The 15641-nt window shown below is 27.8% G+C and overlaps 2 protein-coding genes across 2 annotated transcripts; both read left to right on the top strand.

Moving 5' to 3' along the window:
- The first annotated feature begins 356 nt into the window (after positions 1–356).
- Positions 357–2875, top strand: LOC119678139 (ice-structuring glycoprotein-like). Its single transcript, XM_038089826.1, has 2 exons — positions 357–401; positions 2399–2875. Exons 1-2 carry the CDS (start codon positions 357–359, stop codon positions 2873–2875), a joined length of 522 nt encoding a protein of 173 aa, XP_037945754.1.
- A 4541-nt stretch (positions 2876–7416) lies between these two features.
- LOC119670182 lies at positions 7417–8609 on the top strand. Its single transcript, XM_038080347.1, has 2 exons — positions 7417–7687; positions 7750–8609. The coding sequence occupies exons 1-2, from the start codon at positions 7676–7678 to the stop codon at positions 8446–8448; spliced, it is 711 nt and encodes a 236-aa protein (XP_037936275.1). The 5' UTR covers positions 7417–7675; the 3' UTR covers positions 8449–8609.
- The last annotated feature ends 7032 nt before the right edge of the window (positions 8610–15641 follow it).

The raw sequence follows: 15641 nt of genomic DNA, 5'->3' as shown, positions 1-15641 counted from the left end.
ATGTTGAAAGAGTTGTGATATGTTGGGTATTACTATCTCATAAAAAAATGCATTTATTTTATGGTTTGTTAAAAAAAAAAATAAAAAAAAATAAATAAATAAAGCTTAACTAATAAATTAAAATACTTAACGCACATGCGAAGTATTCGCAAGTCTTACGTGTGTGCCAACTTAAGCCATTTGGCAACGAAGTACAGTTTTTTTCCTTTGTGTATATTGAAGCATATTTCACCATGGTTTTGGGAAAGGTTAAGCCGCAGTCAGGAATATGATTTTCTTTGTCAAACTCATAACGTATTTGTGACACAATTCATACAACTCATCGAAGGCAATCAATTATATTGATGTTTTAAGCAATGACGAAAAAAAAAATATGGGTATTGACAATAAAGCTTAAGAAGGTAAAATCCATTGTAAAACAAAAGGAATTCGTGAATCTCGAGTTGGTTTCTTGTGTCTTGGATTTGGATTTTGGATTTTGTACATTTGTCGTGCGTGTCTCATATTGAAGTGCACAAATGCAAAACATGTGCGAGTGCTTCTGTAATCGTTTGACACGATTCCGTACATTCAAAACGCAATTGAGGCTTTAATTGTGTTTTAATTTTATTTTAATGTTAAGTAAAAAAAAAATTACTTATTATGAAAAGAAAGGAAAAGTTAAAGTTTTAGAGTATATAATATGGGTTCGAAGACAGTCTCCAAGATAATCAGTTTTGGTCACTACTAAAGTAAACAACAATTTCTTAAATAAATATTAAATAAAATGTGCAAATATGTAAGTGATTAAGTTAAAATTTTTAACATTTCCTACAACTAAGTAAATGATTCTTTTTAAAAATTAAGAATAATAACACAGTGATATCAGATAAAAATAAAAAATTATAGTTAATAATAGCTCAATAGCAGTTTATATGCATTCCGAAACTCTGCTGCATGTAAATGCAGTATCTGTAGTGTTGCCATAAGAAAATAATCTGTGCTTCTTCATCTTAATATTATCAAGATGAAGAATTGCTTACGGGAAATGCCGTTGAGAGCAAGGTAAAATTTTTAACTTGGGTGAATAAAGAAAACGGAAGATAAACGTAAGATAAACGCAAGATAAACGAAGTAATAAACTGTTATGTGTTATTTTATGTATAAAACATACATATAATTTAAAGATACAATCAAAATTCCTAAAATTTAATGGCGGAATAACATTAAAACGAAATCGAAACTATTATCATTCGTTGTTCTCAGGCAGCTGCTTAAGTTTCAATAAGGAAGAAAATTAAACATACCTGTTTTTAAGATTTTTGTGTTAATAAGAAATATGTTCCTTCTATATCTATTCTCGTCACGGAGCATCTCGACCTCTAATAAAAAGAAAAATAATTTGTTAATATTATAAGCAGAAAAAAAAAATTTATTAATATAAATAGTGATTTTAAAAATTGAAATAAAAATCTAAATAAAATTTTGTTTTAAAAATTGTTTCAGTTGATTATAAGTATTTAATTAATTACTTAATTTTTTATTTTAAGTAATAAAGTAATTAATTGATTGATTTAATTACTTAGTATATTTTTATTAAAATTTTGTTTTTATATTTTTATATTTTGTATAACTGTTTATTTTATTATTTTTATATAATTTATTTATATTTTTATATACATTGAGGAAGTATTTAAACTGTTTATAAATAATTAGTGTTAAATATTTATAATATTTTATATACATTATCATTAATAATTTCAATATTTTTATATATTTTATATAAATTTATGTTTAAAGTGAAAAATTTAAATTTTTTTAAAAGTTTTAATTAAGGAATAAATAATAAGTTTAATGCTATAGATTTTTTTAAATCATTTTTATTAGTTCTTTAATATTTTATTTGAATTTTCATTAAAATTTTACTTTAAAAAAAGTTAGTTTAAAAAGCATTTAATTAATTTTTATTAAATAGTCAAAAGTTATTAATTGTTATATATTTAATAAAATTATTTTTAGAAATGATTTGAATTGGTTATAAATATATAATTAAAATTAATAACTGATATTAATTTTAATTATTTAATAGAGTTTCATTAATATTTTTGTTATATTTGTATACTTAATATAAAATTTATGTAAAAATTAATTTTTTAAAAATTTAATAAATTTTTAACAATAATTTTAAATTATAAAAAATAATTTATAATTTTGTTAATATAACAATTTCCAATTTATTTTTTTTTTAAACAATAATTTGGTAACGTGCATTTCAATAATAATAATAATAATATATAACTATTATTTTTGATTATAATAATTACAAATATTTTTTAAAATTTAAAAATAAATCATATATTAATATTAAATAATTTATAGTGTTCTGTATATATAAAGTTTCTTTTGTTTTTTTTTTCAGACATTAATTCTTTTAGCCATCTTAGCATGTTGCCACACAGCTTTGGCAGGACTACTGGCAGCACCAACAGCATATAGTACTGCGTTAGCTTCACCTTTAACAGCGCTAGCTGCAGCACCTATAACGAAATATGCAACTGCTGCATATGCTGCACCATTTGCTGCAACTCCATTGGCGCATTCATATGCTGCAACATATACTGCCACACCGATTACGGCGTATGCAGCCCCTGTACGTGCGTCATACCTAACAAAATATGTAGCAGCCACCCCATCAGCACCTGTATACACAACAGCGTATGCAGCCGCACCAGCGGCTTATGCTAGCTACGCAACACCATATGCGCTACCCACTGCTTATGCTACACCATTAGCTAAATATGCAACAACACCGTTCGCTTCATCACTACATGCTGCTGCTTACTCAGCACCTTTTGCAGCGCCTTTCGCAGCAGCAGCAGCAGTAAATGCTTGGTAGCTATGTTAAAATGTTGACAGACAGAAAATTATTATTTTCACGTCAAAGCTTGTTCATAATTTTTTTCTTCTTTTGTTGGGTTGTTGCCAATTATTAATTTTTTTTAGTTTATTTTGTTTTTTAATAATAATTATTTTTGCTATCGGATTTATTTTGATATGTAAATTATTAAGGTCGAATGTTAATAAACTATTAAGTCTTGTGACCACAGTTTTCTCGTTTCTATTAACTACTTTTTTGTTTTATTTTATTTTTTTAATATATGCGTAGGCATTTTTTTTAAAATTAAATAATATTTTAAGATAAATGTTTATGTATACAAATCTCACCCTCTCGCAAAGAACAGCGGAACTAAGCAAAAAGTAATTAATTTATGTAAACAGAGCTAATTTTTGGTTTTGTATTTTTTTTTTTAACGCTTGGCTAAAGTGCTTAATAAATATTGAATTCTAAGACACTTCATGGTTTCTAAAAATTTGCTTGTTACTGCAAATAGCACTACTTTATGTTCGGATTAATGTTGTCAACAGCAAAGCGTAATAAAAACCACATATTCAAGCAACCATAGTAACAACAACAATTACAATATCAAACAGAACAACAACAACTTAACACTTTGGTAGCACTTCATGCCGAAAATGAACCTAACTCAACACAAAATCTCTTGTCAAAGTAAAATCGAAAAGCAACAACCACTGGAGAGCTTAAATATTTTGACAATGCCCATTTTAAATAAACAACAGAAAAATAAAAAAACAACAACTACGCGCTTAGAGCTTTGGTCAATTCATGATTTTGCATTGAGAGCTTGTCAGCGCACAGGTGCTCAGTTATTGCATTCAGTACATGAACACAAACACAAACCCATACATAAACGCAAACTCATATACTAACGCATAAAAATCTATAATAAAAGGTTAAATAGTTTCATGCTCATTATGCAAATTTATGCAGTTTAGTTATTAAATTTAAATGTTGTTGTTGCTGTTGTTGGGGTTAATATTTGTAAGCAAATATTTTTTATTGATATTTTTTGACGTCGTTTTTTTGTTTATAAAAATGAAAAAAAAACCATCATGTGATAAACAACACAGCATTAAGTTTTTAATGCGTTAAAAGCGTGCGTTTGTGACCATGGTAGCTTCTTCAAATAGAAAAAAAATTAAATCAATTGTTGTTATTGTTGCTGTTGTTGTTGTTACTCTTTTTTGCTGCCATTGTCTTGTTTTTTTACCATTTTTTACTAAACAGCTTATCAAACATTTGTGAACATATGTTGTGCTCTGAAAATAATTAATTCTCTCTTCATAATTTTTGGAGAGATTTTGTCTTAATATATTCAATATTTTTTTTGTTTCTTCTTGTAAGCAATAAAATTTATTATAGTTTCTATTGTTGGGCGTTTTATGAGCATATTAATCAGTTTATGCAAACAAAAAACAAAAAAAAATATTCAAAGATATAATAGCGCTTTATTGCCACTCAATACGTCAAATATTATATTCAGATGTGTCAGATTTTATTCCAGAAGCGAACGATAATGTTGAAGAAATCGTTAGAGGAAGAGTGAAGGACGTTGCACTGTTAATAAGATAACTTTAATTAATCTTATTTTTCATAATTAAATTGTTGATTGATACCAATTAAAATAATCATTTATTAATGAAATTTTATTGCAATATTTTTTTCAAAATATAAATCTTCAATAAAAAATAAAAAAACAGTGGCGGTTTTGATTTTAATAAATAAAAAAAAATTTTTTTTGCATTATTAATATTGAAAAATATCATTATATAATATTGTTAAATATGATATATAAATAAATATGATAATAATATTTACTTACTACCCACTGATTTTCACAATAATCAACAGCTACTCTTAATATACAAAGGAACAAGATAGGTCCACGAGGATCATATGAGTATGACCCATCAAAATATTCGAGCAGTGAGAATAACGAATTGTATGATATATTGATAGCATTGCCACAAGAACTCCCCCAAGAGGGGATTGAGAAATAGGCATGATAACAACGCAATGGAAGAAAATGCTTTACACTAACGGGACAAGTATGGCATGTAAAACCGTAATCTACTCCGCGAACCAAAAGTATACCACTTTTGCAACTCTTTAAGGCAGAAATTTTCGCCATGCTGAAAGTCTGTGACCATGAAATGGACGTATATATTCTAACTGATAATTATTTTAACTGTCAATATGGATAACTTTTTCAGCAGTCTGTATTTCGTTTCAAATAGTTCATGAATGTTAACGATGTATTAACCTAAGCAATAGCTTCAAGGTAAGTCTAGTTTGTGTTCTCGAACATCCAAATATAGCAGAGAACGAGCGCACATACCATCTGTTTTTCCATTTCCTTCAATATTCCTATGTCCTGGAACCTAGCTGAGATTGATATCAGATAGCTAGTTTAACTCGACAATTTATTCTCTAAATTCTTAAGCTAGCTTTGATCTTATAATGAAGGATTGAAGAACTTTAATCGTCACTTGGCAGTTAATAAGTACTACTTTTGTTCTTGATATAATTTACAATTAACCGACGTGCCACCTCAATCACTAAAACTTCAACCTAAACAACCAAAGCTTTGTTATTTCATAATCATATATATCATATTTTTCTGAATGTGATACTTTTTCAATATACCTTAGTATCCAAGCATACTAACTCAAAATCTGTTGTTTTGGGTTACTATATCAACTATCATTTAAATTATTTTAATGATCTATTGATTGTAGTACATGAAAGTCGTATAGGCACAGACTCGTACTTTAATCTTATCTTTTATGGAATGCATATGAACATAAGATTTTTGTTTGAAATTAAGAAATAAAATCTGTGTTTTTATTCAAATAGTTTATATATTATTTAAATTAATATAACAAAGAAAGAAACCCTAATAAAAAAAACTAATTGTTACGAATAATCGGTACCAATATTTACAAAAGTTTCTAAATATGTACTGTAACATTATTTGTTAATGATTGCAGTGGAGAAGCCAGGATTATGGCCATGAAGAAGGAGTGTAATAACTGATCGTTCAAGGAAGGATCTATCCTATTATTCTTTATGCATATGTCACTAAATGACTTCTTTCGAAAAGGTGGACTACATTTTGCAATAATATCATATTAAATATTTTAATCTATTTCTGTTTTGATATAACAGTAATATAAGCTTTCGTTATAATCGTACAAAGTGTTATTAGCAAATACTGATTATTCTGTATGTGTTATAACGGCAAATCCTTCTTGAATTATTTAAAAATTATCAAAACTTTCTAAGTTCTTGTGTCGAAACCAACCTTTACTTTAATCTGGTTGGAGTTTTATGTCAGGGGTTCCGTAAGGCGATTTGAAAGTAGTTGAAACTCATGAAATTTTCCACTTCGGGTTTTCAAAATTAGTCTATTTTTCGTCAGCCGTTACAATTCGGTATAAATCACGCGATTTTGCAACTTTTCTAATGGATGGAGAGTGTTCATCACATGCTGCATTTTTTTTTTTTTTTGATTAATTAATAAAAGCAATGTGTGTCGCAAATGTTTCTTTTAAGGCATAATATTCGACAAGATCACTGAAATATAACTATGGTCCACGAATAAAGTGACATAAAGAGTATGTGTCAAATTAGTAGGGTGCGTACTTTTCACTGAAACAATCTTTAAGATGAGATGAGTCAGAATAAATTTGCGTATACATTGCGTATCTGCTGAATTTCTTGTCTCTAATCTGTTTGGATTTTTATTTCAAGGATAAAATAAAACGACTTGGAATAGTAAAATTAATATTTATTATATAAGCTATCTATAGATATTTCTTTAAATTTGAGATATTATTTTTCCAGTCAAATATTTTAAGAAAATTTAACTCAATACTATTAACGTTTATTTTTAGTATCACATTTTGTCATTATGATAGGGATTTGTAATATTACTATAACAATATCTCTTGTAATATTTAGTTGCTATTATTGTTATAGTCATTATTTCCTAGATAGTTTTTGCCCTTTTGTTCTTTGTTTGATTGCTGTCTGACTTAAGTCATCACTTTACCTATAAAATTTTTATGGTGTTTACTGCTAGTCACTCTGAGATTCCTGTTGTGTATCTATAAATAACATATAGCTGCATCTGATATATGAAAATTAATGATTCATTGAAACACATTTTCATTCATTAAAGTTAAGCTTGCAAAAAAAGAGATATAACAAAGAAAAAAGTAGGTACACCCCAAAAATAAATAAGTTTGGCATTCATGCAACAAAATTCAATACAATGAAGACAAAAGCTACAACAACAACAATTAAGCTCAGCAAAATGCAAAATAATGAATACAATTCGAAAACCGCTCTCCGATCGAAATGAAGAAGTTTTTGATACAAACTGAGACGGACTCCATGAATAATTAAATACCAAAAATGAATTTAAAATAAAATTTCAAAGAAACAAAACGCATACAATAATTTCATATAAAAAGCATCTTAAGGTAACGAACAAAATTTAATCAGTTGAATAAGCTCAGCAGGTTGACAACAGCAAGTCGCCGAAGACGACGACTACGACGACGATAACTACGACGACCAAGAGCAGAAGACGAGCTGAGTGTGTTAAAGTGATCAAAATAATTAAAAAACAAAACATTTTAAAAAGTTTAAACTAATTTATAATTAAAACAAAATACCAATAAAAATCGAAAAGTAACGAAACCTTAAATATTTTACTACACCAAAGTCTTGTGCAGTGCATAATAAAGATACAATAATACCTTTAAAAAAATGTGGAGATACGTGAGTGTTTTATATTATTAAATCCCAAATAAGTAAACATTTATTGAAATAATTATTTTTAGTGCTATATACTATGTTGTGTCGCATTCCTCGCATTAACTGCAGTTCACGGTATACACACACAATCGCAAAGTAGTTTTGTGCCAAACTATAGTATAACACCCAGTTCACAATTGGCTTACTATCACTACCCCTCGCCGAGCAGAAACCAACAAAGTTTCATTGCAGCACCACAAGTGCCAAATTATCATACGTCACAACGTGCCTCATATGCAACAAGTGCTAGTACCCAGCAACATAGTGCTGCATATTCTAAGTTTCATCCTATTGCAGCACCAGTAGGCGCACAAGTGGCACAACATGTGTTACCCCAAAAACACTATCCGCAGCAACCCATAGCACCGCCACAACCACAAACGCAATACCAACAGAGTGTTATAGCGGAGTTCCAATCACCTGAATTGGAACACGAAGCTTTTACCATGGCCTTGACAAGTCAAGGTTATGTCTTTGGTGCTGCATCAACAGTCGACAGTAGCGTTAGCAGCATTTCAAGCGGTCGCGCGCTGAGCAAAGATGATATCGATAATTTCGAAGCCAGCACGGGTAGTGAGAAGCACTCACTCAATGTACGTCTACCACTGCCAATTGGCGTAACGCCGATTAAAGTGGGTCCACTGCCATTACAGGCAGGTGCTTCATTCTCGGCACTTCCGCACGCTCTGACGTCCTACGGAACAACACATCCGCAACGCAAGTAAATAGGCAACAAATATTTGTTGGCTTAGCATAAATACAAATTTAAAGAATTAATTAATAATTAATTAATAATTTAAACGAACTGTGTCATTCCATACGAAAAAACTCGAATTTTATCTTTTGTATCTTTTAATTAGTTAATGAGATTACTTGCCATACAAACACAAAAACATATCTGTAAATACATAAATCTTCTTTTTATGATGTTTTAATCTGTTTTTATTTCATTTTTTTTTTCTTGTGTTGTGTTTGGTATGTAGATCTTACAAGTCACTTGACTCTGACTATTAGTCGCAAGACAAACGAGTTCTAGTTCAGATTAGATGCTTACCTGATGAGTTATTGACCTTAAAGAGTAAAATTTCTGAAAGAAACCATGTGACGTTACTAAACGGTGTGAGTGAGTATCGGATTACAGACAATCTTAGATAAATAACAGGTTCAAATGTTTAAAATATTTGAAAGTTGAACGATTAAAATTATTTGATAGAGCACAAAAAAATAGTAGTTCTGGAACAAAACATCTAAGAATAAATGTCAAAAAATGCAAATAAATTAAATATATTAGCAAAAATTTAACAAATAAAAAAAGCTTTCAAAGCGTTTAAAATGTAAATACTGACGGATATATCTTATTATTTATATATGTTCCAAAAAAATATTTCGTAAAATAATTTAAAGTAATTACTAAGTTAATTAAATTTTTTTTTCTGAAATTTATTGCCTTTAATTATAATAAAGTCATTCACTTCTCAACAAAAAACAACAAAAACTTTATAGAATTTAGCCAGATTCTGTAGCGCCTAAAACTAGTCGGTTCAGTTAACTTGTATCTTTACAGTATATTAATTTTTCGATAAACTACTTTTTGTTATCTTTTACAATAAATAAACATTTACTTAAATAATTAAACCTTTTCTGAACATATAACAAAAAAAAATTATTTGCATAATTGCGACCGCAAACAAAAGATGCAAACAAGCCTAGTAACTCCGCTCCATTCATTTTAATAATTTTATTAAATTTTTAGGTGATGGCTTTTTATTTAGGTTTTGTTTTTTCGAGTTTGTCTTATTTTGTTTATAAATATTTTTTTTATTTTATTTAATTTTTTTTTTATTCTTTGTTTGTTTTTGTTTTGCTTCGGTGACAGTACGAACGTCTCTGAAACTCGTAGTCTGTGAGGTCAATTTAATTTGCACCTTTCACACATATAATTAAGGCAAAATCCGATAGAATTTTTAATGAGGATTTGTGATCGTTTTGCTTTATCCTATAAGAAAAACATAAGCGCCAATTAATTTTAAATAAATAATAATAAATAAAAACAAAATCAAGAAAAATAGTTAGTATTATCTTTGCGGAAGTTTTAACACTTCTCTCTATATATAACAGGTATTTTTTTACTTATACTTAACAGTATCTATTTATATTTTCATATACCATATGTGGTAATTTTATATTTATATTTATAAAAGAAACTTGTATATTTTACTGTTATTTTATTTATTGGAATTAGATAAAATAAACCAAATTCTTCCGTTCACATACGTCATCTGTGGGGATTCACAAATAGCACATATTGTAAGGATTTATCCAATTAACGCAAAAAATAGACCCCAATGTTATTAGATGGATATAAATATAGATATATAGATATAGATAAAAATAGATATATGTATAGATATAGATATAGATATAGATATAGATATAGATATAGATATAGATATAGATATAGATATAGATATAGATATAGATATAGAAATAGAAATAGAAATAGATATTAATATAGATATAATTAAGTATAAATAGTATAGATATATAATATAGATATAGATATAGATATAGATATAGATATAGATATAGATATAGATATAGATATAGATATAGATATAGATATGGATATGGATGAAATGTAAAGCAAAGTGCAGAGAAATTGAGTATCGTAAAAAATATATTTTTTATCAGGACAACGATCCCAAGCGTACGTCAGGTGTAGCAAAGCTTTGGTTGATCCATAACTGCCCCAAACTCATAGACACACCTACACAGAACCCAGACTTTAATGTAATTGAGCATCTTTGAGAGGAATTAGTTAGGAGAGTGTGCCAAAAAAAATTTAACACAATAGTACAGCTAAAGGAGGCTTTACTCGAAGCATGGTACTCAATTGAGCCAGAAGTGTGCCAAAAATTGGTAAAATCAGTTCCAAATCGTCTTCAGGCCGTTCTGGATAACAAAGGATATGCAACAAAATATTAAATGCCACATTTCTGCATTTTTAACATGGATGCTTAATTTTGTCCGATTATACGTTGAACCCAAAAAATTGTGTTGGTTCCGTTTTTTTACTTCAAATTAATAGTTACTATGAGAAATGTTTAATTTTTTTTTATAATTTAGATAGATAAGTATGTTAAGTATTAATTAAAGCAAAAAAAATCATATTTTTAGCATTTTTTTTAAAGTTTAGAGCACATTTATATCGAATAAATGCTTGTCCGATTATGCGATGGAGTCACTGTAGGTATACAGAAGTAAATTTTATTAATAATAGTTGGATAGTTACTACAACTAAATCGTTTCCATTTCATGTAATTTTGGATCCATTAATTTTTAGTTTACGAATTTGACTTGTTATGGGATTCGTAACACCATCTTGGGAAAAATAATAATTACTGTTGTGGACATTATTGAATATATACTCAAAAAATACAAAAAAGTCTATAATGTGTTTTAATTAATTTGAAATGATTATAATAATTATTTCTGCATTTCCTACTCATAAACTACAGTTAACTACAACTTTATAGTAGATGTAAAGATTTATGCTGAATTAGACTTGGATTTGCAGTGGGATATAATCTGCAACTTCAGTTATTAAAGACTTCGTTTGACGTACAATGAATTTCAACATTAAAAATAATTTTAACTGTGAACAAGTCTTTTATGTATTTAGGTATATGTGGTTTCGCTGAGACATTGATTTTGTTTATATATAATAGTTATTTTAAAGATAACTATTATGTCTTGGGTAATATAAAATACATATTATATTAAATATATTATAATTGCAATTTTCAAAATTATCAAATTTCAAAAGCACATTTAATATCTACTCTCAGAACTCTCCAGAGTTGAAACAAAACCCAACAATATATCAAATCTAAAGACTAGATCATTTTATTACTGTCTTTTTGGTAATACGACTTGAAACATTTAATATGTCAAAATATCTTAAATATCTTAAAAATATCCCATCACAATTTCTATAGGAATGTAAATTAACGTTGTACTCTACCACAACGTTGTATCGTTGTACCGCGTTACACCATAAGAGTTAGAAAGAATCTTTCCCAGCTGTTTAATATCAAACGCAATAATTCTAGCAAAATTTATTATAAATGATAATGTGGATCATATTGTTCTTTTTTATATATACATTAAATTTATTTATTGAATCTTCTCTCTAATAAAAAATTTCCTCTCGCTATTTCTTCTTCTCTTTTTTTCTATCTCTCTCCAAGATTGTTGTCTTTATTTGATGAACATTCTTTATTTGAAATGCATCCCTGAAAATGATCCATTTTTGAATCATGTATTTAAATCGTAAGACTAATTAAATATATAATCAAATGTTATGCTAGATATGGACAATTAGAAGTTATAGTCCATTTTATAAGAAAAGGTCTTTGAATAATAATAAATTTCATACCGAAAAAAGAGTACAAACCGATTTTTAAATCTATTTTATTAATGCATCACTGTCCTTCTTTACTGAAATTCACTATTACTATAGGTAATTCTTATTTCATGCAGCTCTACTTACTTATAATTGGGATATGAAATCTAAATATGGGATATGTTAACTAAATATGTGGTTTAGGAATTTTTGAAATGATTTTGCTAGAAGAATGGAAAGCAGTATAAGAGAAAAAACGTAAAAACTGTTCCAACAATAGTAAATAAAATTTATCATCAAATATTTCAGTTTATTTATTTATTTTATTTTATTCACAGCATAATTGCATTCACAGCAGATTTACTTATACTTAATGATTATTAAAAATTAAATTACAAAGAAATTAAAAATACTAAAATTCCTGAAATTAGAAGAATGTTTTAACGTTACCGATTTGAAAACGTTGATGTGATTAAGAACTGAACAACGTTATTAATAAAGCCACGTTGGTATACTGAGAACTAATCACTGATACCGATTAAAATACCTTGTTAAACTGCGTCGATGAGACGATGTGGTCGATCGCGAATCGTCTTAAACTGTCATCTCTTGCAAGCTTCACGGTAAAGTCGTCTGTTGCATTTCCTACGACGAAGTAGCATGTCAGTGCTGCGATAAAATGAACTCCCGCAAGTCCTCTTCGGTATAATTTTTGTCTCCTTTTATATGTTACTTTGTTTCTTCTGACTTCTGAATTTTGAGGATTTCTAATGGCTCTTCGTGGGTTTATGGTGTATAGGTCATCTATGATTTATTGCATATCAAACTATTCTACTGTTTGCGAAATGTTTTCATGTTCATTAAAAATAACAATATGATTAGTCTTTTGTTGAGCCTTTTCCGAGTTAGTGCATCTGGGCACTTTTACTCTATGATGGCTTGGGGGTTTCTGCATAGTCCCACCCATCTCACTGACTAATTTGAGTATTCCTCATAATCTTTGTTATTATTCAATGATTGATCTAAGATCTACGTACCGCCCTGTGTGGTTAGTGATTACTCTGAGATTAGATAGTGCTAAGTAGGGCAGCCTGTCTGCTTTCGCATATAGCTTTAGAGCTTCTCTCCCTTATGTATTTTTTGACCGGATCAGTATGATTAGTAAATATGATTTGTGAATATGATCAGCAAACTTAAATTTATTTGAAAAATTTTGTTTTAAGACAAATTATCAAAATGTGACAATTTATTAATGAAATTTTATTAAGTACTATCAAATTTTTATGAAATTTCTCGTTTTGATGTGTCATATTGTGTTTGTGATTGTCTTTGGTGTATTTACAATTACAATTTTTTGAAGGATCCAAATACGTGATAAAGTTTAAATGTCATACAGTTAGAGACCTTGTGATTAAACCTCTTCAGTGACAATGTTACCATATATACAATAACGTGAAATTACAATATTATGTTCATTGATCTTGATCCATTATTAACCCTTTTTATGACAACTTAGGAAAACTGAATCATCGACAAAAGTAAAAAAAAACTTTTTATAACTTGTCATTGTTAACCTTGAAATTCACTCACTAACCTTGAAATAGAAATTACCGAGAACGATTAAATACTTTTTGTCGACAAACGATCTTCTGATTACCTTGAGATTTTAGTTACTATAGACAACTATAAAATCGAAATTTTAAAAAAGATTGTTTATATATCAATTAGTTTGGCATCAACCTAGAGATTCAATTAATACCCAGTAGATTTTAGTACCTCATTTTACAAAAATCGCAATCTACTAGTCTCTTATTATGCATATCCTACTGTATGGTATAAAAGTTTATATTAAGACTAACTGCGGTGAAGCTTTTCAAAATATTCAAGGGGGAAAAGTTTCATTAGACCAATTGTTATGAATTCAGAGATAATGTAATTATTGTTCCTATAACTATAATGAAATAAAATACAATTTTAGATGATTTGATGAAATGGGGTATGAACCCATTAGGTTTATTAGTTTATCTTTTGAAACTTTTAGCAATAGTTTAATTCTATTAAATAATATGTATTATGCATATTGTAAAACCACATAATTTACTCTATCAAAGTATTCTCTTAATTAGGTAATTCATTTGAGAAAAATTATTGAAATTTTGCAATGAGTTTTTTATAAAGGATTTTTGTAAATTTAATAAAAAATACGATCAGAATAAACATTATGTTAGCGGTGCTATATATCCCCATAATAATCAATTGAAATCGTTGATTAAATTTAATAGAATAATGAGTAGTATAGGTTGTACGCTCCGTTAAATGTAATGAACTAGAAGAGAAGACAAGTTTCATAAACATAGTTAAGTTTTTAAAGTTTTTTTTATTTTCTTTAGTTTAGTTATATACTACGATAGTTTAAGTAGAATGGTATTTGATTTAGTAGCGAGTACTTAAAAGCGTTGTAGGGAAGATATTCATCTTCAATCAAATAGTCAAATAACAAATGTTGTGATACTACTCAGTACTTGCAAGTGACGACAAGCCATTAATCGAATGGATTAGTGCTAATGGAGGTTATTGTATGCAACCAAAGCTTGACAAATGTCTTTTATCATAATAGTAGAAAATTTAATATCCTAAAAAATATTTGTTTTAAGGAAGGAATTGCCATTAGTATATTTAAAATAATGTAACCTTTAAGATCATTAAATTAATTATGAGGTGATAAAACAAACAAAGTACCAGTAATAAATTAAATATTTAAAATAACTTATAAATTATATCGATATAATATGTGAATATGTAGTAGTTGTACATATTTAAATAAATATTTGTAATTACATTTAAATATTTGTAAATTGACTTTTCAGGGTACATTACTCTAATCACCTACATTAAAATTTTAATGCCCCACGAACGTATTTACCACGTGTCCATTGAGCTCGTTTATCTGCCAAACGGTATTAAATGGTCAAAAAAACAATAAACTATATAATTAATGCCAAAATTAATTAAACAAATATCGCAAAACAAAAACAAAACAAGTGGAAAAAAGCGAAACAAAGTGGCTAAACGATTTGAACTAAATTAAGAGCACAAAGCAAATAACGAATTTCGCATACAAATTAACTTTTTTGCTTCAATTTAATTTGCAGTACTTAACTTCCGTTAACAGCCAATGTTGCCAATGCAGGAAAAAAAATTTATATTAATTTACAAAAAAAAAAAATTTGTTTTAATTTGAAAAAGCAAATTGTTTTTAAATAAAATTATTTATTAAATTTGCACCTCACGTTTAGGCATATTTGGAAACAATAAAAATCGAAATTGGCTTTTTGCCAATTTGTATTATATACCTATGTATTTTTACTTTAATCAAGCTTTAGTTATATTACAAAAATAGTTTTACAATTTTAACTATAAAAGGTTTCATCAAGGCATAATCAAAACATAAAGCATTCACAACTCCACTTTTCAACTTCTCACAAAACTAAAGCACTTTTTTTTTTAACTAAA

This window comes from Teleopsis dalmanni, chromosome 1 (genome assembly GCF_002237135.1).
Source record: "Teleopsis dalmanni isolate 2A chromosome 1, ASM223713v2, whole genome shotgun sequence".
In the NCBI taxonomy this organism is placed as follows: domain Eukaryota; kingdom Metazoa; phylum Arthropoda; class Insecta; order Diptera; family Diopsidae; genus Teleopsis; species Teleopsis dalmanni.
This window is presented reverse-complemented; position numbering and strand designations above follow the sequence as displayed.

What these genes read in the sequence shown, in the direction of transcription:
- LOC119678139 (XM_038089826.1), top strand. Translation starts at nt 357, where the DNA reads ATGACGAAAAAAAAAATATGGGTATTGACAATAAAGCTTAAGAAG. An exon ending in TGACAATAAAGCTTAAGAAG is followed by an intron (nt 402 to 2,398) that starts GTAAAATCCATT and finishes TTTTTTTTTCAG; the next exon opens with ACATTAATTCTTTTAGCCAT.